Genomic DNA, 25,095 nt, shown 5'->3' with positions numbered 1-25,095 from the left:
CAGTAAGGTCCCACCTTACCAACTGTCACCATAGGAAGCATACTCAGGTAAAACAAAAAGCAGAATGTACCTACTTTTAAAGTGAATGACTGCGCAGGGGACAGGGTCAGAAGTTCCACTGGGATTCTAAAGCCTTGGATGGACTGCAGACAAAAGTGAATGCTCAGTTATACTGGTAGTACTGTTCATGCCTCTTGCTTCAAGCTCTGAACAGCACTGCTTGATAAAATGGCTTAATGGAAAGTGTTTAATTTTTGCAACGAACTTTACCAACATAAGCCACAGACTTTCCTAAGCAAAGTATACAAAACGTAGGAGGCCATATGTTAAACACTGGACTGGCCATTATCTCCTATATCTCCATCAACATATTGAAAACTTTCATCCAGCCTCTGAAATAAAACCTCTACTGAATTGCAATGGCAGAAGTGATGCAATTTGACCAGAGTGATAAAAGCTAATCTGGATGGAGACACATACCCATTGTTTTTACTTTTCCCATGCAAGCTTAAACTAGCTGGGTTACAAAATGAGCTGTTACAGTTGCAATCCTGTAATAATCTCATTGAGAAAAAACACTTCTACACTTCCTATGATTCCAATGAAGCACTAAGGTGGCGTGCACAACAGACTGTGTGGACAGACTGGGCTTTCTTCTCTTGCTTTGGTACAGCAGTCCCTTCCACTGCTCTTCCCCAGGAATTTTTTCTTTTTAACCACAGGAAAATGTAAAGTGATCAGTGATTGTTCAGTGACTCAAACAACCAAAATCAAGACCACATCCCTTTTGCTTTGTCCGTATTAAACTACAGCACAGAATAGTGTAACAAAGACTGTTTACTCTCTAACAGAAATACAGGTTTCTTCCATGTGAAGGGCAGCACCATTTACCCTTTGAGCTATAAACTGTAAACATTTATTTCCATGAGCATACAATTGTTTACTTCCTTCCTTTTAAAAATGTTCAGCATTGGTATAAAATTCAACATTTATTTGAGGCTTATCATGGGAGAATCAGTACCCATTCTTTACTATAAATATGTAAGAGCAGGATAGTTTCACTCATTCTAACACCGCCATTTAAATCAACCTTTAATAATAAACAGCACAGAGAAATCTCTCTCTTAAAGTTCCTTGATCTTGCTATAGTGTGAAGTGTAATTTACAACACTGAACGATCTACCCCATCCCCCAGTACATTGTTCACATGCCCCCCAACCATTCTATTAGTATGCCTCTGATCTGGTAGATGATAACAGCTAGAAATAGTGTACAGACAACCTTTGTTAATTTCTCCGTATGGATCCAGTTTTGATGGCCATCAACTGAGCAGACCTAAGAATACCTGGCTGGGAACCCCATTGCTGTTGTATTTACAATATACTAATCTGAAGACAGGTTTTGATAATTTTTGGAGGTGGGTATAAGCATTAAATAATGGTCTGACTTCAGTTTATAGATAACTGGCCCTTTCTAGTCAATCAAAATAATTATAGCAGAAACAGAAGCAGCGACAGTACATATTCCAAGTCTGCCAAAGGGTTGCATATGCATCAGTTTTTCTCTCTGCTGCCCCTCCAATCTTATTCTTTCTTTTTTATAAATGAAACTTTTCCTTTGGTTTCCTGTATCTTTTCTGTTATTCTTTCCTTTGTTTCTTCCATCTTCCCAGTTAGCCTCTCCTTTGTTTCTTCCATTTTCCCAGTTAGCATCTCCTTTGTTTCTTCCATTTTTTCACTTATCATGTCTCTGGTTTCCTCCATTTTTCCCGAGAGACGCTCTTTTGTTTCTTCCATTCGGTCCTGAATGTATTCCTTGACTGGAGGTGGTGTGGATATGTATCCATGCTTACGGAGATACTTCACGGTGATGGATGTTCCACCTAGAGTCACGGCATATCTGGCTGGAGTTGCAAGCTTGTCAACAGGAAGAAAGAAAGAAAGCATACACCTGTTAACACCCTCAAAACCAACACCGACTACTTAAGGATTCAGGAAAAAAAGCATTTCATCTACTTTAACCACTATCACATAAGTAGAACAAAAAGTTTGAAACAGGGGTGGATTGGAAGTTAAAATGCCCCTGGAGTAAGCCACAGTGAGCAGCCCCTGTGGCTGCCACAAGCCAGAGCCTTTTCCCCAAGGACCTGACTCTGGCCTAAATAACAACCCAAAGAATCAAGACCGTGAGCAGTGGGCCAGCCCCAGCCATTTCTTCCTTGTCTTAAGTGCTGAACAGGAAGATTTCTCCCCCTTACACCATCATATAAAGTGCTCAGCCATCTACCTTCCTATCTAAACTCTCAATCTCCCTAAAGGAACACTTCTCCTTTTACCTGTAATGCAAAAGAAGAAAAACTGCCCTCCACAATCTACACAAAAATCCCCTTTTCAAATCAGTTCATCTCCGTAGAGATGGACTTTCATCACTCCCACATTCCAGTGCTGACACCTTTTTCCCCTCCTCAATCTTAGCAAAAACGTATAAAAAGTCATCCCTCAGTCCATCAAATTTGTAGCAGGTTTTGGATCCCAGCCTGTTACCCCTACTGTATGGCTGGCTCCTCTACTTCCCCATTCTGCTACACTTCTCCAGAGCTACCCAGCCATCTTCAAGAAGCAGGCTTCTGTGTCTTTAATTCTCCCCTTCTATTTTCTCCCTTAGTAGCAGGTAGTTTGTTAGGGGAAAAGTTTAAACTGTGTTTGTACTTCACATGTGCATTTATTTCCTTTCTGTAATGCCTCTATTTTTATTTACCTGACTTAATATGGTTCTCTTTCTGTTACTTCAATAAATTCATTTTCTTGTTTAAGAAGCTTATTCCCCTTGATTTCATTTGAGTGTTGGTCTGTATCTTGACCCCCATATACACAGATTAAGGTCTTGACAATTAATACCCCACAAACACACATGTCCTCTCTTTGGTAGCAGAAGGACACTTTTGCTGACTACAGGGGCTGCACATGTATTGGTGACTTGGATAACATCTGTTAGGGGAAGGCTGACTGAGCGGGTTGTGTGACCACACAAATGACCACTCAAAGAACATGAGTTACATGCAAGCAACCTGTTTGTCTTCTTCATGGTCTCTGCACATCACACACACGGGATAGATTAGCAAGCTTCAGACCGGAGATGGGAACAGGTCAAGTTATGCTATGGAAACTATTAACAACAAAGCACAAACCATAATTTATCCAATTTATGAAAATAAGGAGTTTAAAACAGCTTTTCCAAATGCTGCCTCTCTCTCGTCACTCTAACATCCAGTTCATGATGTCTTATGAATGCTGAAGAACAAGTCCATGTTGTTGCCTTACGGAGATCTGGTACTGAGACTCTCCTCAAAAAAGTGTTCGATGTTGCAGTTGCCTGTGTTGAATTAGCTCTGATAATTTGTGGCAGTGGCTTTTTTGCTATGGTGTAACACAATAATACCAGTTCTACAATCCACTTACTCAAACATCGAGATGAAATTTTTAAATCCTTTCTATGACTCCCATAGCAGACAAAAAGATGTGGATCCTTAAGGAAAGACAGGGTTCTATCAATACAAAAAACTAATGCCCTTTTAACATATAAACTGCATTTGTTGCTGGTTTTGGGGGGAAAACACAGGGGTACTATATCCTGCAGCATGTGGAATTGTGACACTACTTTAGGTAAATATGATAGGTCTGGTCTCACTTTATCTGCATGAAAAACTATGTAAGGAACATCAGCTTGCAGTACACAGAACTCTCTTGCCCTTTTTGCTGAAGTTATTGCAATTAAAAATGACAGAAACTTTATGTTTCAAGTTGCCAAAGGCTCTATCATGATCTGGGCTGTGCCACCAGAGGCCTACTAGGCCCAGGGAGCCTGGCTAGCAGTAGGTGAAGCTGGGCCTACAACTCCCAGAAGCCCCTGAGAGGTTTTGGAGCCAAAATTGACAAATAGGAAAAGAGGAGGGCTTGGAATAAGAGATCTGGAGCAGCAGGAAAAGCTGTTCTTCTTCTTAGGAGCCAGAGCCAGAGCCAGAAGGGACTGAGGCTGCTGTGGGGGAGAGACCCTCATCCCGAGGGAAGGGTGAGTAGTCTAGTGCCACTTGGAATAGTGAGCTAGGGACAGTATATATTTAGATGCATTAGGGCATTTGATTTCTTTTCTTTTCAACCACTTATCTTGTTCTTTTCAACCACTTTCTGTACCTTGTTGGTTTGACCTCTTATACAATAAACTATTTTCTTTCTTTTTTTTAAGCCCCCGGAGGGGATTTTTTATTGCATTTTTTTAACACTACAAACTACAACAGAAAATAAGGAAGGGAACTACATTTAAGGGATAAAGAAAGATACCCACTACTGACTAAAAACTCAAGAGAGGAGATCATCTCACCAGTTTAGACAAACATTTAGTCTTAATCTCCTTAATCGTACTATCAACTGAGTCAAATTTAGCATTAACTTTTCTACAATCTTAAGTTTAAAGTTTAACTGTCATACATAAATACCCCAGAGCATCTCATTTCAACATTTTATAAAGGCACAATTCAGAGTCCTTCAGCCTTTACTCCTCCTTGCCTAATCTCTTCCGAAGCTTATAAGGACTTTTAGGGGCTGCCGCCCCTCTCTCTGAAAGAGAGTCCTCTCTGGAGGATTCCGAGTCCAGCTTGCCATCGGACTTACTGTCCATCCATTTTTTCCCTTCGTCCCCTGGCTCACCCAACTGGACTCTTAAAAATTCCCGTGCTTTCTGAACAGAGTCAATCTTTTCTTTTTAGTCCTTGATTTTGAAAGTTACGCCTTCTGGAGTTAACCACCTATATCCAATTGCATTTGTCTGTAGAAAGAGAGTTAATTCTTTATATTTCTTTCTCCTTTGTCTTATCTCAAATGGAATATCTTTCAATGTTCTGATGGTATTCTCCCCCACTTTCAGGGGTGCTCCAGATACTGCTTTCAGGATTGCATCTCTCACATGCCTCTTCGAGAATCTTACCACAATTTCCCCAGGCAGATTATTTTTCTTTATATATGCTGAATATGACCTGTAGGCCACATCCATATCGTTTAACAAAGATTCCGCCTTCATATCTGTCACTGGGGCCAATGTTTCACTCATTAGTTCCTTAAGATTCTCTACCTTAGTCTCTGGCATGCCCTGGAAGCGAAGAATCGTATTAGCCTTTTCCATTTGTAGTTGTAACAGCTGATCTTCCGTAGAAACTTGCTTCTTTTCCAGTTTTTAAACTTTCTTTTTCAGCTTTTGTGCAGTGGCGTCCACTTCTTCCACCTTCTCAGCTGTTTCATTCATAATTTTAAGAGTCTCGTTTATCTGTGTTTGCTGGGTGGTGATACACTGAGTCATTGTTGACATCTGCTCCTTAATGTTATACATCTGGTCCAGTAGGGGGCGCATGGATTCTGCAAAAGTCTTTGCCAGCTCGTTGGTTCCTTCCGGTTTGGGACTCTCCGTTAGTTTCGATTTCAGAAGCTTCTCTTTCTCTGTCCTCTTCCCCGCCATCATTATTGATTGTTTACTTTGACAATTATTTTAAAAGTCTCTGAATATGCGCCCAAACGCTCGAACTCACCTTGGTGAGTATTTCTTAACAGTTTTGCACGCTTTCTCTTCTGCTCCCCCCCCTCAATTCGCTCAGACGTTCATGCAGTTGGGAGGCGTCTCTCCCCCGCCCATCTCACTTTCCGTTTTACAGAATGGGGTAGGGATCATTCTTTTCTCTTTAATCGCTGCTTACATTAGACTCATGTTCATAGTTGGTCCTCAGACCTCTTTTGATTATCATTTCTGCCGCTCGACCTCCTGCGCTTGCCCCGGTCGGCGTCACTTGTGTCCATTCGGCCTCGTGGCACAAAGAACCTTCGGGACGGAGAGGCGCCTCAATTTCCCGGCATTGCGCCAGCGAAGAGGCGACCTCTCAAAAGTCCCCTGGCCAGGGCCCCTTCAGCCAGGTCCCTGGGGGGGGGGGGTGGCGAGCCTGCGCACCCCCTCCTTCGGCTGGAGTGCAGCTTCACCCCTGGGAGGTGAGTCTGCTAACACACCGCCATAAACCGGAAGTCCACAATAAACTATTTTCATTGTTCACTCTGCCTGGTCCTCACGCCTATTATTCGGCCAAAAGGGAGGTCAGAAGGTCTTGGGAGGGTGCTCTGGCCCTTCTCAAGGGATCCTAAATCCAGAGTGGTGGCAGCGTCAGATGACACCCCACCTGAGCCATGACAGGCTCAAATGGAGGTTTCATTAATACTGATAACATTAACTGTAAATTCCAATAGGAAACCAGAATTGGAATGGGGGGGGGGAGTTCTCACTAAACCTTTAAAAACCTGTTTCATCAACAGATGAGGGGAAAACATTGTGACCATCCACCTTAAAATGATGTGATGAGATGGCCGCTAAGCAGACCTGCAGTGAGGAAATGCCTAAACCTTCAGTTTGTAAGTTTAGGATGAACTCACGTAAGTCCATTGTGGAGCAGGTCACCAGATCCAAAATGTGACCATTTTTATATGCTACAAAACACATCAATTTAGCATCATACAATTTCTTGCTCAATGGTTTTCTTGCATTATCCAGCATCTTCCACACCTCATCTGGCCAAAAACCTAACAGATTCTCCATGTTGTCAGATGTAGTTTGGCCACCTCTAGGTGCAATACTTTACCTCCCTAAGATAGTAAACTCGTTTCTCAGAAGAGGCAGATACCAGCCCGCCATGTGTAGTAAGAGTCAGAAACCACACCTGTCGGCCAGAACGGTACAATTAGAATCCAATTGGTCTCTTATTTTGTGAAGAACTTTCAATGCTGAGAGGAGATGAAAGCATGTAAACAATTCTCTTGTCCACTTCACTGTGAATGCATCCACTTTTGAACCTTTCTCCTCTCCCCATACTGGGCATTTGTAACTCGGCAAAATAAACACATCTGTTGTTGACGCTCCGCAGTAAGCAAATGGTTTTGTCAGGACCCTGTCACCCATCAACATTTGTGGGCCACATACCCCTGCCTGCTTAATGCACCCACGAATGTATTTACTGGGACATGCACTGCCGAGATACGAACATTGTACTGCACACACTGTTCCCATAGATTTCATGCTAGGGTGCACAGGGTAGCTGAATGGGGTCCTCCCTGTTTGTTGATATAATACACCAATGAGATATTGTCTGGCGCCATCTGAACTAACTTGCTTTATTGATGGGGAGCAAAACCTGAAATGTCTTCAGTATAGCAAGTAACTCCAATATGCTAATATGCATTGCAGCCTCTCTGTGATTCCAAACCTGGCTCATCAAATGTCTCTGGAAATGAGCTCCCCATCCCAAATTGACTCATCTTTTGTCAATGTGACCTGTCTTGATGAACCTGATACTTCTTGTCTTAATTGAGCCACCAAACAAGGGACTGTCACACTAACCTTGGTGCATGCAGAACAGTTGACTGCTCCTGAATTTGTGAGCTGAACACCTTGTGAAACCACATTTGCAGGAGTCTCATCCTCAGTCTTGCATAAGATATTAGGTAAAGGTAAAGGTTCCCTTGCTCGAAAGCCAGTCGAATCCGACTCTAGGGTTGCGGTGCTCATCTCCGTTTCAAAGCTGAAGAGCCAGCGCTGTCCGAAGACGTTTCCGTGGTCATGTGGCCGGCATGACTAAACACCAAGGTGCACTGAACGCTGTTACCTTCCCACCGAAGTGGTCCCTATTTATCTACTTGCAATTTCTTGCTTTCGAACTGCTAGTTTGGCAGGAGCTGGAACGAGAGATGGGAGCTCACTCCATCTTGCGGCACCTGGGTCTCGAACTGCTGAACTACTGACCTTCCACAGCCTGCAGTTCAGCGTCTTAACCACTTGAGCCACCGCAGCTCCTCGTTGCATAAGATGTTACTGCTGTGATAAATGCATGAGTTCTAATAATCTCTGAACTGTAATAGCCGCTGAGCAAGAACCTGCCTCATAAGGGATCCAATACCTTCTGTTCTCTCCCCTGGCGGGAATGCCCAGTCCACAGCTGAATCTAACACTGCTCCTATGAACTTTAGACACTGCATAGAGCTGAAATATGATTTTTTCACATTCACTCTCAATCCCATTTGATCCAGCAATCTCAGTGTAGTCCACAAGTGCTGATGCACCATCTGTGCAGATGTTATAAGCTAGCAGCCGGTCATCCAGGTACCCTTTTTGTGAAGATATCCTATCACTACTGCAACACATCTGGTAAAAGTCTGAGGGGCAGTTGGTAGGCCAAAAAGTAGAGCCTTGTACTGGTACTGCATGCTCCCTATGGCAAAATGAAGATAATCTTCTGTGTTGTGGACAGACTGACACAGAAACCCCCCCCTTTATATCTGTGGAGATGAAAAACACAGCTGCCCTTAGGAGAGGTAGGATAGTGGATATTGAAATCATTCTGAATTTCTTTGTCACAATGAAGGCATTTACCTCCCTCAGATCCAATATAGGTCTCATGCCTCCATCTTTTTGGAATTGCAAGATGCTTGGAACACAGATCAGTAAACAGCTCTTGCACCCAATGGGCTTGTAACTTTGAAAACACTGATGACAGGTCCAGCTGCAAATCCTATGGCATAACCTAGTCTATTACTGTAAGCACCTGAAATTTATTCCCGACTGCTTAAACATTTTCTGAGGACTGGTGATTGAGATGGCTCTTCTATATCTGAGTTAGACCCCATTTAGACAATGGCATGATCCTGGTACACTGTGAACCTTGAGCCTTCAAAAAGGTCCTCTTTGCAGATGAGCTATATGATTTCCTACTTGAAGATCTTTCCATCAGTGAAGTTCACATGCATCCTTACCTTACATTTATTCCATGGCTGTTGCCTGTAAGGACATGTGTGAGCAAAGCCCACTGACTCTGCTGTGGAATAAAGTTTCCGAATACTCTGCATTAGTTTTTATCACTGAATAACCCAGCCCCTTCAAATGGCAAGTCCTATACATGCACTTTTGCCTTAGCCAAGCATGATGTCTAAGTGCCACTGCTCCTGCTAATATTTTAGAATTACTTTCTGCAATATGATGAGATGTATTTATCTGCTGCTTGGTTAATATGAAAGCCTCTGCTTGAACCATGAGGCCTGTCTCTCTATGCGCTGAAAGAAGATGTGGAATCACAGATGATGTGCACTCCCATAATTCATATTGCTACCTAGCCATGCATGCTGAATAGTTTGCAATCCAAAGGGACAATGCAGCAGATGAATAACATTTTCTGCCCACAGCATCCAGTCTCCTGCTCTCGTTATCAGTAGCTGCTGAATGGGGTTTTACTTATTTTTAGACACTGCTGCCTCTACCACAATTGAATTTGGTATAGGACGTGCAGAGAGGTACTTGGTAGTCTTCCTTTTATACACTGTACATGCCCTCCAGCCATCATGCCGTAAGAGATGTTGATGCTGGCTTGTTCCATTCAACCTTTGTCACCTACAGTAACACTGGCAGCATTGACAAAGCTACTGGGGCCTGAGCATTGGAGTCCAGTAGTCAAGTACTGGATCTGGAATTGCTGCTGGTGGTGTTTCATTTCCAATCCCAAAGCATCAGCCATTTTTGTGACTTGTTCAGTATATATTTTTATTCCTCTGATGGTGCGCGAGACTTGTGTTCAGAAACCAGAGATGTAGGGGGAAATCAGAAGCTTTATCCCATGATGCAAAATTTGCAGAAATCTTGCTCTCCATCCAACAGCAAGAGGAGACTGAGGAGGGTGGATGTTTCAATGTGAAGGCTGCAGGATTCCTTTCTGTCTGTTCTACAGAGTATAAGTCCTTCTGATATTGCAAAGACAGAGGAAAGTTTTGCTTAGTGGTTGAACTTCAAAAATTTTAGTTTGTTTTGTCTCAGAAGCAGCGTAAACGATATACCTTCAGTATCATGCTCTAGCAAAATTCTTCTCTCAATCTTGTGCACAGGCGCCCCCGAGAGGTTGATGCCTGGAATGTCTTTCCTTTCAATACCAACAGTGCAACTCCCTGCAGCATCATAGAGAACAGGCTGGGCTGTAGCCTCTGTAACTTCTCCATGAGGAATATTCTTGGTCCCGAGCATGGCAATTATAATAGGGAGATCAGCTTCTAGATCTATGAGACCTTCCATATATCTCTCTGTAAGAACTGGCCATGCCAAAGCCATGATGGCTGCATCTCAGACTGTAGAGATATGTAGAGTCAATTCCCTTACTGGAGAGTACTCCCTACACCACGAAAGCTGCACGACTACCTCTTTGCTGAATATCTCTGTATCAATTACTTCTCTGATACCAGGAGTCAACTTTTTTTTACCCGAGACTGATGTTTTGTATCCCAGTCCACAGGTGCATCTACTGATGTCTCTTCAATCTGTCTCTCTGAAAGGGATGCTGCTGGTGAGCTTAATAGCTTCTCCTGCAGCTGACTGTTCACTTCCCAGTCTGTTTGGAAGATCTTCATGACTGGTGTGACAATCTCAGTGCCCTGTACTGGCACTGATTCCTGAGGTATTGGTGGGCACAGGTGGTTTCCCAAGTTTTGATATGTTCTTTGGGGTTTTTTATGGTTGCTTGATAACTCCTCTGAAGTATGACATTTAGCAACCTTTGATTTCTGCTTCTGCACCTTCAGCTCAGCAGACTTCTTTGCACAATACCTCTGTTTATGCTGATTAGACAGGGAGTTATTTGCATTTGGATTGCTTGATACCAATGCCATGGAATCTGACACTGTTACCGCTGGCATTGTCAGGACTGTGGACGAGCTGTAGTAAGAGCTTTAGTCTGTTTTATGACTAGTTTGTTTTGTACACTTAAGGCAATGCCCACTTTATCCTCCTCCTCCAAAAACAAAAGACAAAGACGGAACAATTCTTAAATATTGTGTGCTGGGAGCACACAGCCCACATTTTAAAAAAACTTCTTCTTTACTCCTTTATTTGTAGCATTTAAACAGAGAGTTTGAAGAAACTGAGAATAAGAAGGTTCTTGTAGAGGCAGCTGCTGCTGCAGAGGTTAAGGAAGAACTGATGGATAAATGCTGCTCCATCCACTTCAGGTGCACGTGATGAGCTGCTGCTGTGGCTGGGCAAGCTCATGTCCAAAGTTTTATAGGTTCCAAGGCTCTGCATGTGCACACTTGAGATCCAATATATGTGGTGCACAGAGACCATGAAGAGAATCAGCTGTTTCAGAACCCTTAAGCCTGGCCCTTCAGAAGTAAAACACCAAGAAATATGATTGCAAATTTGGGCAGGGGGTTCCTGCATTGGGCAGGGGGTTGGACTAGATGGTCTGTATGGCCCCTTCCAACTCTATGAGTCTATGAAATCACAGCAGTCTTTTGGTAGCTGTTTAAAAATCAGAGAAAAAGTGAACACTGGCTTATTAAAGCATCATCACTACAGGACCACTCCCAGACCAAAGCAATACCACACAACTCTGTTGCCACTGAAGTTATAGGTGTGTAATTCACACAAAATAATCTGCACCCAGTAACCTGGCACCACATTCTCTAGCTGTTACCATCACAGCTGCCTCCATCTCAAGCCCTTTTACTGTAAGAGATTGCAGGAAGGTTTTGCTGAACACAAGCTGGTAACAGCCTGGATGAAGGCTAATAAACTGAAATTAAACCTGTTGACGACAAGCTCTGCATGCCCAGAGAGATGGCATTCTGGGTCTAGCTGTTTTATTCTCCAGAGCTCTCTCGAATGCTGCAGGGGTTGTGGTTTTTTTTTTTTTTTCTCCTTCTCCAGGTTCTTGATTTAGTGATATTGGATTGTGTTTCTTTAACTCTTTTCATAAGCTACCATGAACCTTTATACAGAAAGGTAGGAGAAAAATATTAATACAAATCCAGATTTCCTGGAATGAACTTATGTAGTAAAATAGTGAACTCTCCAGTGTTCTATACCATCTCAGGTAATCAGCAACATCCAGAGAGCACAGCACAACATTACATTTTTGCTGCTGCATAAGCTTTAAGTAAGTACCAAAATGCAATCTTGTCTTTGGAATCTAGTACAATGCAGTGCCTTGGTGATACAAAGCAAATGCAGCCAAAATGACTTGTGAAGAGCAAGTGACTGGAGAAAAGTTTTTAAAATCCATTTTTGTACCAAAAAGACAATTTCGCCTGTGCAAAGACTAAATAAGACCTTTGTATGCTTCTGATTGCCCTTTCTAATCCTGTACCCTGTATACGCGCTCTTTTCCTCCTACCTAAATCTTTGTTCCCAGTTTTGAGTTCCACATAATGACATATCATCAGGAAATAAGTGGGAGGACATATACTAATTCCTACTTCAGTGAAGGCTGATGGTTTGGCAGTTTGAATCTCCTTGCAAATGCTCTCTGCCTCTCACATCAGAATAACCTCTCACTTTACATAAGAGCACCTTATTGGAAAGTGCTTAGCAAATGCCGCTGCACTTGGCTGAAGAGCCACAGCCCAGAGATATTCCGCATAGGCTAGACAGTGGATAATGCTGGAAAGGAAGGTCAGAACCACAAAGAAAAAATAAAAAGCACTGAGATCCTGATGTGTTATATACAAGACAACCCCCCCCCCCCGCTGCCCCAGTAAATTTCACTTTCATAGAAAGCAACTGAAACAGTTCAGTATTTGCACAGAAAACAAAACTGTTGCTTTAAAGTACTGAAAGAAATGAAGGTTTTTCACTGCTCAAAGAGATGGCTGTTCCTGCATTAGGCATTTCAACTCCAGTAAGGCTTCCAATGGGAAGGAGAGAATGGAAGTCCATCAATTATGGTACCCATACCAACTGCGAGAAAAGAAAAAAAAGGGCAGCAAAAATATCCAAACTGTGCAAAAACAACAGTGGAAGTATAACTAGCGTTAGCAATAATATTTATCCAGTGCTTTCAGTACAGTTATTGTTGGATTACCATTCCCCCAATCTCTTACAGTACTTTCTTCATTTCTACCCTGAAACAAGTCCTTTGAAAGAGAATAGCACTTAAAGATGGTACTCTTTCTCCTAGAGCAGTCTTTTTCTTACTTCTGATTATTTCCAGCTTCTCAGCAACCTACCTGCATATCTTCATTCCCTCACCTGTCATGCTCTATTAAATACCAGCACTTTCCCCACTGTTATCCTGTCCTCCTTTGCCAACATCTAGACTAGGATCTGTCATTATCACCATTCTGTACCCTTGTGATAGGGTCTACAATGAATAAGTTTATTTACAGGTGCAATTTTTAGTGTAACTAATGGGTTGTGGTCACTTCATTACCTTGTCTCTCCCCTCAATTTTTATTAGGGAGGAAGTTACAGGTTGTGGAACTTCTAACTGTTTCGTCACTTACCTTGTAGAGTGCATATGCAGTTATTAAATTTCCACCCTGAGAATTCTTTAGTATATTTACAATGCTTGAAGGCAGTCCTAAGGATTCGAGGAAAGGAACAACATTTACTCCTCTGTGAAAGAAAGATAAAGTTAAATGAACAGATTACTAACATTCTTATAAATACTTATTTTGGTAAGACTGTCAAATATGAGGGATAGTTTTTTGTAAAAAACCCTACAATGTAATCAATCACGCTTTTTTAAAGCAGGACTTGTTCAATACCACTGAAATGAGTTGGAAACTGCATTATTCAGCAAACTTCATTTTAATTAAAGTATTGTTTTGAAACAGGCAATCGTGTATATAACTACTGTAATGTAACAGGACTTTGGAGGCATTTCACCAGTACTGTTTACACTTTCCTAACATCTCAAAGCCAAGAAAGGAAATACAGAAAGCTGAGGAAGGGCTGTGTTTGCAAGGAATAAGAGGTCAACTCATGTGCTTCAGGGAAAATTCTTTTTAGGTTCTTCTGATACAATAGATCCTTTAACAAACAGAATTACTGGTCATCATGGAATGCCTTTAACAATAATAACAGTTTAACCCTGAAAGAGAAAATTCTGTTCTTTTATTTTTACGATATCCTAACTTTGTCAAAGCTAAAGAACTAAAATCACTGGACAATTTTAAAAGCGTAGCCATGCATAGGACTGGATTACATGTTCCAGTACGTTTATATTTGGTGATTTATCCCACAAGGCTTATCCATATTTCATGTTCATTTGTTATTATCTGGTTTAAATTACTTTTGAGCTGGAATTTTTTTTCTTGAAATTTATTACTTATTTATTTGAAACATCTATCAGCAGCCTTTATCAGCAGTAAGAAGCTGTTAAGAATTCAAGGTGGCTTACAATATAAATAAAACAATAATAAAAAACGGAATTTAAAACCACAATTTAATACTGCACCACATTAATCAAACGTAGTTATAAAGTTTTATAGAAAATCTAAATGTCTGTCAACGGATAATCCTAAATCCTGCCTTGCAGTAGCTAATGTGTAAGTTCAGTTGGAAATTTTGAAAAATGAGGATTAACCAAACCAAACCAAAAATGTGGACACTTGTTAGATTTAAGTAAAGGCTTATTTCTGGATTGCACATGTCAAACAGAAGACATGGAATAATGATAATTTTTAATTCGTAGTTAGAAGTACAAGCCTTTGACACCACAAGGTATTATGTTTGTTTTAGTTACTCTAACCAGCTGGCATTAAGTGCCCTTTCTAGGAGCTATGGATCCAAATGTCATTCTAAATTTATCACTTCTCAGAGTAATAAAGCTCCCAAGCCATTTAATATTTTGCTTTACACAGATCCAAGTAAAACATTCACCTCCAGGTATTTTAGACTAAGTGAAGGTTGACTAAACAAAGTTTGAGACCAGTGGCACCTCTAAGACCAACAAAGTTTTATTCAAAGTGTAAGCTTTGAATAAGATTGTCTGGTTTCTCTTAGTCATCATCTTTGGCCATCAAACATACATTCAGGAATTTGCATATTGAACTAGAAACTAATTAGGGTCAGTGCTTATGTGCAAAAAACCCCATAGCTTTGAAAGTGATAAAGTTACTCAAGCAATACACGACTAATCAATGAGGCTCACTCCCATGAAACTGTTCTTAGGACTGCACTGTAAACCTGGGAACTGAAAATCTATACAGAGTAATCATTTATGTCCTATGCCCAGGAATATCTATGACTCTGAGCAAAAGCAATATATAAATCCTGGGAAAACTCCTTCTGTGAGTACTGTTTAATCAACATATCATTACTCAGAACTTTTCACAAGCATTTGGTGATTCTAAACAGTACTTGGAGAATGTCAAGTTACGTACAAGTGAATCTGAGGTAGTGATGCATGAATATGCCTTTCTTTTAGTTTTTAACATATTCATTATATGCATCCATAATAAACTCTTTGCTAGTTTTCTTGCTTTGTTTATTCTATTATAGTATTTATATTACAAGATACTTTAATACAAAAACAAGTATCAGTTTTAATAATTTCTACTGGATGTTATTATAATGCGAGGGAAGATGACTGAAATTTTATGTCAAACAGAGAAAACCCATATCAGAAACTGGTATTTTCAAACTGACTGTGTGTGTCCATAAAATTCAATAACATTCCAAACCTGGAGAGCTTGTAGCCAAAAAGCTTAATTTTAAAAAATCCAGTTTTTTTATACTTTTCAGTGAGACTACAATATTACACAGATCCTATTTCTATGTAAATGAACATCCGTGTAAGTATCTCAGATTAGTACAGTGTGACCATATGGCAGATTATTCTGGTAAAAGAGACTATATTTTGTACAGTCTCTGTAGCACCAATGTGTTACGTGCCATGACCCTGTGCCATTTATCACCCATTTCAAAACACAGGAAACAGGAACACAAAACTAATTCTGAAATGGAAACTAAAATAAGAGAAATTAATATAAATGGAAATGTTCTTACAGAAGGGCTTTACTTAAAATGGGCTGAACCAAAGTTCTTGATTAACTGATGCAGCAATTAAACTTTGTTTTTTAAATTCAAGTTTAGTACTGTGATTGGCTACAAATAAGACATTTTTTTCTGCTTATATTAAGCATGTAGAAATAATTATTTGGGTCACTGATAACCAATACTGTCCAGTTTCTTCAGCAGTTGAATGTAGTGAAGTACAGTTTATAAGGCTCTTCAGAAAGAACTGAAAACTGTTTCAGGTTCTCAAGCAATAAATCTATTCCTCCAGGACAAATAAAGCAGTGAACTTAAATATTTAGTACTTATATATGACTCATGTATGCAGCAACAGATTTAGCTACTTTGTTGAAGGAGTAAAAAATAAAATTTATATCATGCCTACCATTACATAAGAAATCTGTAAGCAACTGTAACAATACATATTTAGAAGCAGACAGTTGGAACAATCTTACTCTCTTCCTTCAGGGCAAGGCAGCATGTTCTATAACCCTTATTTCTTCTGTCAGATGAGACAAGACCACTCAGAAGAACAGCAAGAGAAGCAATACAAACAGAGGACCTCATCAAGAACAAAATATACAAACAAGACATAAAATGATGATATGGTCTTGGCATCTTAGAATGAGAAAGGGAGAAAATCTGAGTGGACTATCTCATGCAATTTTATCAGTTCAGAGACCTTCTATCCAGTTTAGGAGGAGACACTGACTCAAAAACACAGCTGTGCACATGTATGTGGCTTCATTCTCAATATAATACTGCTCCTTCAAAATACTAAATTGCTACATGGAATAGAAACGTTCTATATTCCCTAAACCGCTGTAAAGATTTAAGATTTTAGTAAACAGCACAGAAAGTTTCAGTTTTGAATATTTAGCATGAACCATATTGCATATGTATCCTAGTTAAGATTTGGTTGATAAGCATAAAAATAATTATACAATTCACCACTTACTTTAAAGATGCATAGTAAAAGGCTCCAAACCATATGCTGGAAGTGAAAAGATGCACTGAAACAAAAACTTTTCCATACTGCTTAATACCTCTCTTGAATCTCTGCACGAGACTAAGTGACTTGTCTTGTAGGGGATCAAGCTCTGCAGAACTTGGATCTACAGGGGCTCCTTGGGCTAAGTTACCTGTTGTTCTGGTATGTGTTTCTTTGTTCAGTTCTTTAGAACGAGAGTCTTCTGGTTGGGATGATACTCTTCCCAAAGATTCTGTTTCCTTGGAAACACAAACAGTAACAGATGCATGTAGACACTGATGTTGGGAGCTCAAAGCCAAGGATATTCTTTTGTATCTAGGATTAAGCAAGGAGGGTTGTCCTTTCAAGCACTGAAAAATACAGGTGCGATGAGGTATCAAATACGTCCTGTATGCCAGCTGAAATGACCTCTGCATTCTGATAGATGGCAACAGCATACTGAAGATACAGTTATATGCAGCTCCTACGAAAATAAATAGACTGTTAAGATTAGGCATAAGTCATCTTTCTAGATTAGTATTATCATGAATTTATCAATGCAATTTAAGAACTGAGACAGCTTTTTCAAAGCTGTAGGATTAGCAATAAGGATGGGCATAAACCAGCTGATAATGTTTGTCATGAACTTGGCCGGTTCGTGGTTTGCGAACTGATGTTCGCAAACTGAAGACCCGCCACAAACTTCCATGAATTTTGATGCAGTTCATGGTGGTTCATGAAGAGCAGAAAGCAAAAACTCAGCTGTTTGTTTTAAATGGCTCTGAGCCATTTAAACCCTGCTTTCTGCTCCCCAAAGCTTTAAATGGCTCTGTCCTCACCGCTCAGCTCTTTGGAAACCCTGCTTTCTGCTCCCTGCAAAAAGCCACAGGGAGCAGAAAGCAGGGTTTATATGACTTGAAGCCATTTAAACTGAACAGCTGAGCAGCAGTCCCTGCCGTTCAGCTGTTTGGAAACCCCTGCTTTCTGCTCCCCGCTCTTTTTCAAGAACAGCTCTTATCAGAACTACGGCTTGCCCAAGGTCATCCAGCCAGGTGCAAATGGAGGAGTGGGAAATCAAACCCGGTTCTCCCAGATTAGAGTCCGTGCACTTAACCACTACACCAAACTGGAAGCAGGGATTTAAACTTTAAATGGCTCACAAATCAATATGCACCAGTTTGGTTTGCGAACTGGCATACTGATTCATGGTTCTGTTCGTGGTTCAGCCATGAACCACACTGCAAAAATGCAGTTTGTGCCCATCCCTGTTTAGCAATATGAAGCCTTCTTTACATTAGGAAAGTCAAGTGCTACTGTGAAATATAGAAAAACAAGTATTTTTTTCTTATTTTCCCAACAATTCTTACAAGAACATATTCTAGGCACAGAAATTTATGAGAAGTGGGGCCTGAGTTTTCTGCCAGAGATACTGAACTAAACCAGTTTATATTGCCCTAATACCAGAAAGAAAATGAAATAAAGTGCTAAACTTTCTAGAATATAGGTTAAATCTACAGCTAAAAAAGTAGGCTTACCATTGGTACAAATTTCCAAAGAAGCAAGAAGACACAGCTGGCAATTAGGTTATCTGACTCATTCCATAACACGTGATGTTAGTTTTATTAGTAGACTGCTTAATGGCTGAGCTGATATTTCTGTTTTTTTGGCATCTTAAAACTCGACTACATCTTAGATAATCACTGTCCTTTTCAGTCCTAGATTAAGCTCCCCTTTATGGATTAAAAGGAAAATGCTTTATATTCTTGTTCGCAGTTGTTACACCCCTTCATTAACTAAAACAGAAGCTACAAGTGCAGGTCTGAGGCAAACATTCATGTTTTAGGCAGGAATATGCATCCCAGCCTGCATCCTAGTGGACTGCATTGCCTTAAACAGAATTTCCACTTGGACTTGATAATGCACTGATTCTGAGGGCACGGAATAAAAGTGGTTACCCTGCGTGGATTATTGTGTTTGCTGGCTTTATTCAGCAGGAAGAAAGGACAGTTGCAGAGGAAGCATGAGGGTGGGGTGACCTGGAGAAATACAGGTCAATTCCCTCCCCTTACTTGTAGTGCCACCTAACTGCCAACCAACCCGTTAGTTATGGATTCATACCTGAGGGCTGCTCTCAGCTGCCCTACCAATATGTTCACCAGAAGCATGATTGCTCAAAACGTAGCTTCTCGGGGGGGGGGGAGGGGGAATGAATGGGGATAAGCATTTTTAAAATGAACTTTCTTGCATATATTGAGGGTTCCCACAGTACAAAGAAACACTTCCTGGCCTCACATTTACTGTCCCAGAGATTTCAAAGCAGTAACATCTTTAAAAATAGTAATAACAACATGTGGTGGAAAGAGCAGTCAAGTCGCAACCAACTTATGGCGACCACATAAGGTTTTCAAGGCAGAAGACGTTCAGAGGTGGTTTGCCATTGTCTGCCTTTGCACTGCAACTCTGAACTTTCTTGATAGTCTCCCATTCAGGCACTAACACGTGCTGATCCTGCTTAGTTTCCAAGATCTGACAAAACAGGATTAGCCTGGGCAGTAGTAACAATTGTTGTTGTTCAGTCGCACAGTTGAGTCCGACTCTTCGCGACCCCATGGACCAGCTCCCGCCAGGCCCTCCTGTCTTCTGCCGTCCTCTGAAGTTGGCTCAATGCCAAGTGGCAAAAAGCTTATTTGCAAGGGATATTTTAATTCTGTGAAAATGGTTCATAATCATAAACCTTATAAATGTTAGATCTCTGCATCTATTTAACTTTTAACATCTGTCCTCAAAAAGACTTTCTTAGGTTCAAAACTATACACGATCACGGGTATCTGTGTTCAGAGTTCCAGATACGTAGCTGAGCTTCACAAGATAGGTAAGTATTTTATGGGGGAACACTGCATGGAAACGGGGGAATTAACTCCTCCCCCATTCCATTTCCCTGATTGGAAATGTCCCCTTTCCTGGCTGCTTTAAGCCCTAGAGGGGAGTGGGGATCATAAATGCAGTCAGGGAGAACAGTCCCTACTACGGAAACAGTGTGGTGGAACAGGGGGAGAGTTATTCCCCCTAACTAGCACTGTGATCCCCCTGCAGCTTCTTTATGTGTCTGGTGATCCAAACACAGACCCCTGCATCACTTGTAGTTTGGCTTTAAAAACAAGATACTATTGCCTTCACTTTACTGACTGCCAAAAATGTTGGGTGCCCTGGGCTCAACGCTGCTCAACACCCAAGCCTCACAGCTCAAATTTAACAGCGCACCTACTCAACCACACTCTTTTTCAACCTCACATAATCCTAATTATGGTTTCCAGCCCTAGGATTATACTCTTCATACTTCCTGTTCATGTAAGATTTGTGCACACTACCTTTATTCAGAAAAAAAATACACTTCAGCCTATCCCAAGAGCTGTCACCAGCAGCAACTGCCTGATGCACTTTAAATACTCTGTGAGACTGAAAGATCCCCACGCACATGCCTAAAAGCTTTGACATACGTACCAAAGCTTCCATTATAACCTGTTTCAGTGACAGTTTGGGGGACAGGAGTTTCATTTTCAGAAGTGCTTTTGGTGAACATGCTCAACATGCATTCGTGTGCAACATGAAGGAGGACATATAAGCCTGGTCTTATTTCCCATACTTTCTGTCAATTATGTTTTACTGGTTGGTGCTTTAAAAGCAGCTGGCTAGTGCAGCTATCTATAATTAACTACATGGACACATCCAAAGTTATGTTATGCCCTCTAGTGCATCCTCCCTACATAGCAATTGATGCAATGAACATTCTAATTGACTAAGGGTATAGTCAATTCCTCTGTTTACTACCTAAAGAAGATCTTCATACTACTGGAATATTTTCTACCCCAGTAAAAGTAATATATCAGCTATTTCATAACCTCACTCTTTCATTCTGCATGTTTTCCACATGGCTTTCAACATGGCTAAACTGCCTTAACATTTCTGGTTACTTCCTTCTAGCTATATAACAAACTAAGCCAGAAGTCCTCTGTGCACAAGTTAATAAACAACATTCAGTTCTTGGCTGGTACCTATTTCTGCTGCTTTTTATGACATTAACCTGTCCTTAATAAGAGCAATAATTTAGTCTTAAGCCTGACTGGATGGTCCATTCTAGCCTGATCTTGTCAGATCTTGGAAGCTAAGCAGGGTTGGGCCTAGTTAGTATTCTGATGGGAGACCACCAAGGAAACCCTAGGGTCGCTATGCAGAGGAAGGCAATGGCAAACCACCTCTGTTTGTCTTGCCTTGAAAACTGTCCAGGGTCATCTGCAACTTGATGGCACTTTACCCACACACATTCAGTCCTGACCACTTTTCACAGCAAAGAAAAGGAAAACTGATATACAAATTCCAAAGTGCATGGACACAGGTACTTTCCAAGAAACTTGTATTGCCAGGCTTTAGAATGAGAAGAGGTAAAGGATGACAAATGATTCACCAGCTCCCCAGCACTAGCTGAGCTAAAAACTGCTGCCGCCACAACCACTCTCCTCTTCCATTTCTTCCAGCCTGCCTGTGTTTTTTCTCCCCTACTGAGTGCAGCAGTTCACAACCTGAGCAGAATATAACTGCTGTAATCTTAAAACTGGCAGTGAGCAGTGGAAGACCCTGTGCGGCTCCACCCTGCAGCCGAGTGGGGCTTCCTGTGTTAATGAGCTCACACACACAGCTTAGAGGGAACACTGGGACTCGGGACACGGAGGTACACAACGGCAAACCACCTCTGAACATCTCTTGCCTTGAAAACCCTACAGGTTTGCCATTAGGTCAGCTGTAACTTGACAGCAACAACAAATAACACCCCCGCCCCCGGCAGTAATACTTCAGAAGGGAATGTGTAAAACCAAGTCACACCACCCAAGACCAGTTATCAATTTATCAGAAGAAGAAGACGACGACGAGGAGATTGGATTTATACCCTGCTCTTCACTACCCAAAGGTGTCTCAGAGCGGCTTACAAACTCCTTTCCTTCCCCCTCCCCACAACAAACACCCTGTGAGGTAGTTGGGGCTGAGAGAGCTCTTGACAGAAACTGCTCTTTTTCAAGAACAGCTCTTATCAGAGCTATGGCTTGCCCAAGGTCATCCAGCTAGGTGCAAGTGGAGGAGTGGGGAATCAAACCCGGTTCTCCCAGATTAGAGTCCGTACACTTAATCACTACACCAAACTGGCTCAGTTGTTCATCTTTCAACACATTTCACGAAGAGTAATCAAAGACATTCCCTTAACAGGACTTTGTTCTACAGCTTTATGAACTTTTATGGCAATACCATGTTATGTATTTTCAGTGTCTAGAAAATTCTGCAATTAAAATCTTACACTACTATTGAAATTCAAATAAGCAGCCAGATCGTATCTACAGAATAATAATTATTTGCTTGTTCTAATCGAAAATATTTCTGACCCAATACCATACAGCCTGCCTGCTTAGCAAATGGAACTAAAGGGAATAATAAACAAAAGGAATCATTGATGTTGAGCCTCTGTCACTTGTATCTGAAGAGGGCCTGCTTTTTGCAAAGCAACTGTAACTATTTAAATAAAAGAAAGTTATTTCTTTATAATAAAAATAATGGACTGTATCAAAACAAAACAAAAACCAGATACAATGTCATCCACACACTATGAATCTATGAGAAGCCACCTGCTGATTCAGAAAGGTTATTCTTAACTGTCTGGTCTCAGAAGGATTATCAGCATTTGTTTTAAATTTAGGCCAATGCCTTTAAACACGAAGAGAGTCTGGCATGCAGTCAGCTCTTTTCCAACCCATGTGTGATTAACCAGCAACACTTAGTGGTATAGACAATTGTCAAAACCTGACATTTATGCAAAACCTCCTCCATGCTCAATGTTATTACTGGGAAAACATGTATTACTTAATTCTAACACTCTTGGAAATGAAAACTTGCAACAAGGATACTGCTTTACAAGAACTGATTGCATGATCAAATTATTCTACTTCTGATGCTCCAATAAAGATCACAGCCACTAGACCAGAGGACTCCTTCAATGTAAAGATGCTTAAGTATCTAGATATGTAAAAATTAGGCTGTGTTTTAGAACTGAGAAACTAATGTCAACAGACAAATATGCCAATAAATCTATTCAGGTAACATGTGATGTCAGTGACTTGGTTTAAATAACTGAGACTGTTAGTAACTGTCAGACAAATGTGGAGACAAAAGCCAAAACCAAGATAATTTCTGGAAAGCAGCAGTATGACTTTCTTATATTGGCTGGATTTACTAGGCTGGTTAAGCAAGCACAAGTAGGTATTTTAATGGTGCTGTATATGTTACTGTACTTCACAGCCCCATATACAAATCATGAGATATCTGTGTAAAAATCATGTGTCATGTGTTACATTATGGAAATTTTCTAGTATTTCCTTCTAGTATTTAGCAACTGACAAGATTAAACAAAAGAACTACAGAACTAAAAAAAAAAGATATCCAGCAAGGCTGCTCTGCAGCTTTGTTTTTACTTCTGTTTGTACACAGTGGAGGTCAGCTTTTAGACAACATCAGAAGACAGAGCCACAGGCTGACAAAATGGGTGGTCAATTCGGCTTTCAGCTTTTCCCTTTATGAGACCACACAGAGAGGAACAAGTTTCCTCAGTTTACTAGTAAAAAAATGAACCAAAATGCTGACGAGGTTAGTAGAATAATGTGAAATAATAAATACATAGATAACTAGGCTTGTGCCAGGCACAACAATGAAAGATGTATGGGGCACTGTACCGGATTAGATTGTGCAACACCCCCCCCCCGGTGCATGTATAGTACTTAAAAGGTAAAGGTTCCCTTGCTCGAAAGCCAGTCAAATCTGACACTAGGGTTGCGGTGCTCATCTCCGTTTCAAAGCCGAAGAGCCAGCGCTGTCCGAAGACGTTTCCGTGGTCATGTGGCCGGCATGACTAAACACCAAGGCGCACGGAATGCTGTTACCTTCCCTCTGAAGTGGTACCTATTTATCTACTTGCAATTTCTTGCTTTCGAACTGCTAGGTTGGCAGGAGCTGGAACTAGAGACGGGAGCTCACTCTGTCATGCGGCACACTCGGGTCTTGAAATGCTGAACTACCGACCTTCCACAGCCTGCAGTTCAGCGTCTTAACCACTTGAGCCACCGCAGCTCAAGTACTTACTTGAAAGTAAATCCCACTCCCTGGTAAGTATGCCATCTCCCACCATACTTGCTGTTTTGCTTAACAACCTACTGAATAAGAATTTTGAAGAATTCACAAACATGCTCACTGTGGGATTTTTGTTGTTGTTCGACTAACAGCGCAGGTTGCTACTGATCGTGTACAATAAAAACATTTTGGCCGCGGCACGCTGTATTGTGCAAGGAGCAAAGGGGGGGGGGGGGGCTCAACACTTTCCTAACACCCTGCCAGGTTCTTGGAGGCGAACAGCATACAAACTAAAGAGTAAGGGACTCTTTTTCTAAGCTCCTCATTTCTCAAAAAAAACAACAACCCTGCACGGAACAAGAAAACGCACGACACGTTCGTGCTTCCTAAACTCAACCTTCCTCTTCTACACCATCTTCAACACGCGGGCAGGACCAATTCTTTGAGTGCAGACCATCCGATCACAACGAACTCAAAGCAACCAGAAACCGCCTCTTTCGCTAAGCGGCAGCGGGTCGTATCCAGTGGGTAGGGCAGCCGCAGTTCCCCCAGCGCTCCCCAACACCTCCACCTCCTCCTCCATCCGAGGGACTTCACGGCCAGCGCTCTAGAGCTTTGGGAGGGAGGGGAAAGGAAGGAGGCGCAGCTCCCACCGCCACAACTGCGAGAGAGCAAGGCAGAAGCCCCCACCCCCCTCACCCGCGCCCTTTGGAAAGGGAGCGCAGCACTGTCGCGCAGACCCCTGCTTAGGGCCGGAGAGACCCTCCCTGGTGACCTTGGGCCCACCCACTCTCCCACCCAACCTCACCTCCCTCACAAGGTTGTTGTGGGGAATGAGGATGGATTAGGGAGGGGGAAAGCCTTAGGACACTCCCTGGGAGAAAGGAGGGGCAGAAACGTGACAGCACCCCCGGGGGGGGGGAATAACGGCTACCTTTTGAGGAGCCCCACGTTCCTCGACGGCGCGGGGCAGCGACACCACTCCCGGACCACCACCACCACCCTTCCCTCTTGAACGCGCCTTCCTTCCACTGACCCTCAAAGAAGCAAAGCGTGCTATCGTTGTTTGTCCCCGCCCCCTCAGAGAGGGCCTATGCCGTACGCAT

The 25,095-nt window shown here is 41.7% G+C and overlaps 1 protein-coding gene across 2 annotated transcripts; it reads right to left on the bottom strand.

The window, feature by feature from the left end:
* Positions 1–411: 411 nt before the first annotated feature.
* Positions 412–25,062, bottom strand: FAM210A (family with sequence similarity 210 member A). Of its 2 annotated transcripts, none has more exons than XM_015422286.1 (4): positions 25,026–25,062; positions 16,814–17,309; positions 13,338–13,449; positions 412–1,916 (listed from the first exon to the last, which is right to left on the bottom strand). In XM_015422286.1, exons 2-4 carry the CDS (start codon positions 17,281–17,283, stop codon positions 1,584–1,586), a joined length of 915 nt encoding a protein of 304 aa, XP_015277772.1. In that variant the 5' UTR covers positions 17,284–17,309; positions 25,026–25,062; the 3' UTR covers positions 412–1,583. The 2 variants fall into 2 exon arrangements, with proteins under 2 accessions (XP_015277772.1, XP_015277771.1); XM_015422285.1 differs by lacking the exon at positions 25,026–25,062 and adding an exon at positions 24,924–25,019 and having other exon boundaries at positions 413–1,916.
* Positions 25,063–25,095: the final 33 nt, after the last annotated feature.

The sequence above is a fragment of the Gekko japonicus genome, unplaced genomic scaffold (genome assembly GCF_001447785.1).
Source record: "Gekko japonicus isolate JY-2015 unplaced genomic scaffold, Gekko_japonicus_V1.1 scaffold584, whole genome shotgun sequence".
In the NCBI taxonomy this organism is placed as follows: Eukaryota; Metazoa; Chordata; class Lepidosauria; order Squamata; family Gekkonidae; genus Gekko; species Gekko japonicus.
This window is presented reverse-complemented; position numbering and strand designations above follow the sequence as displayed.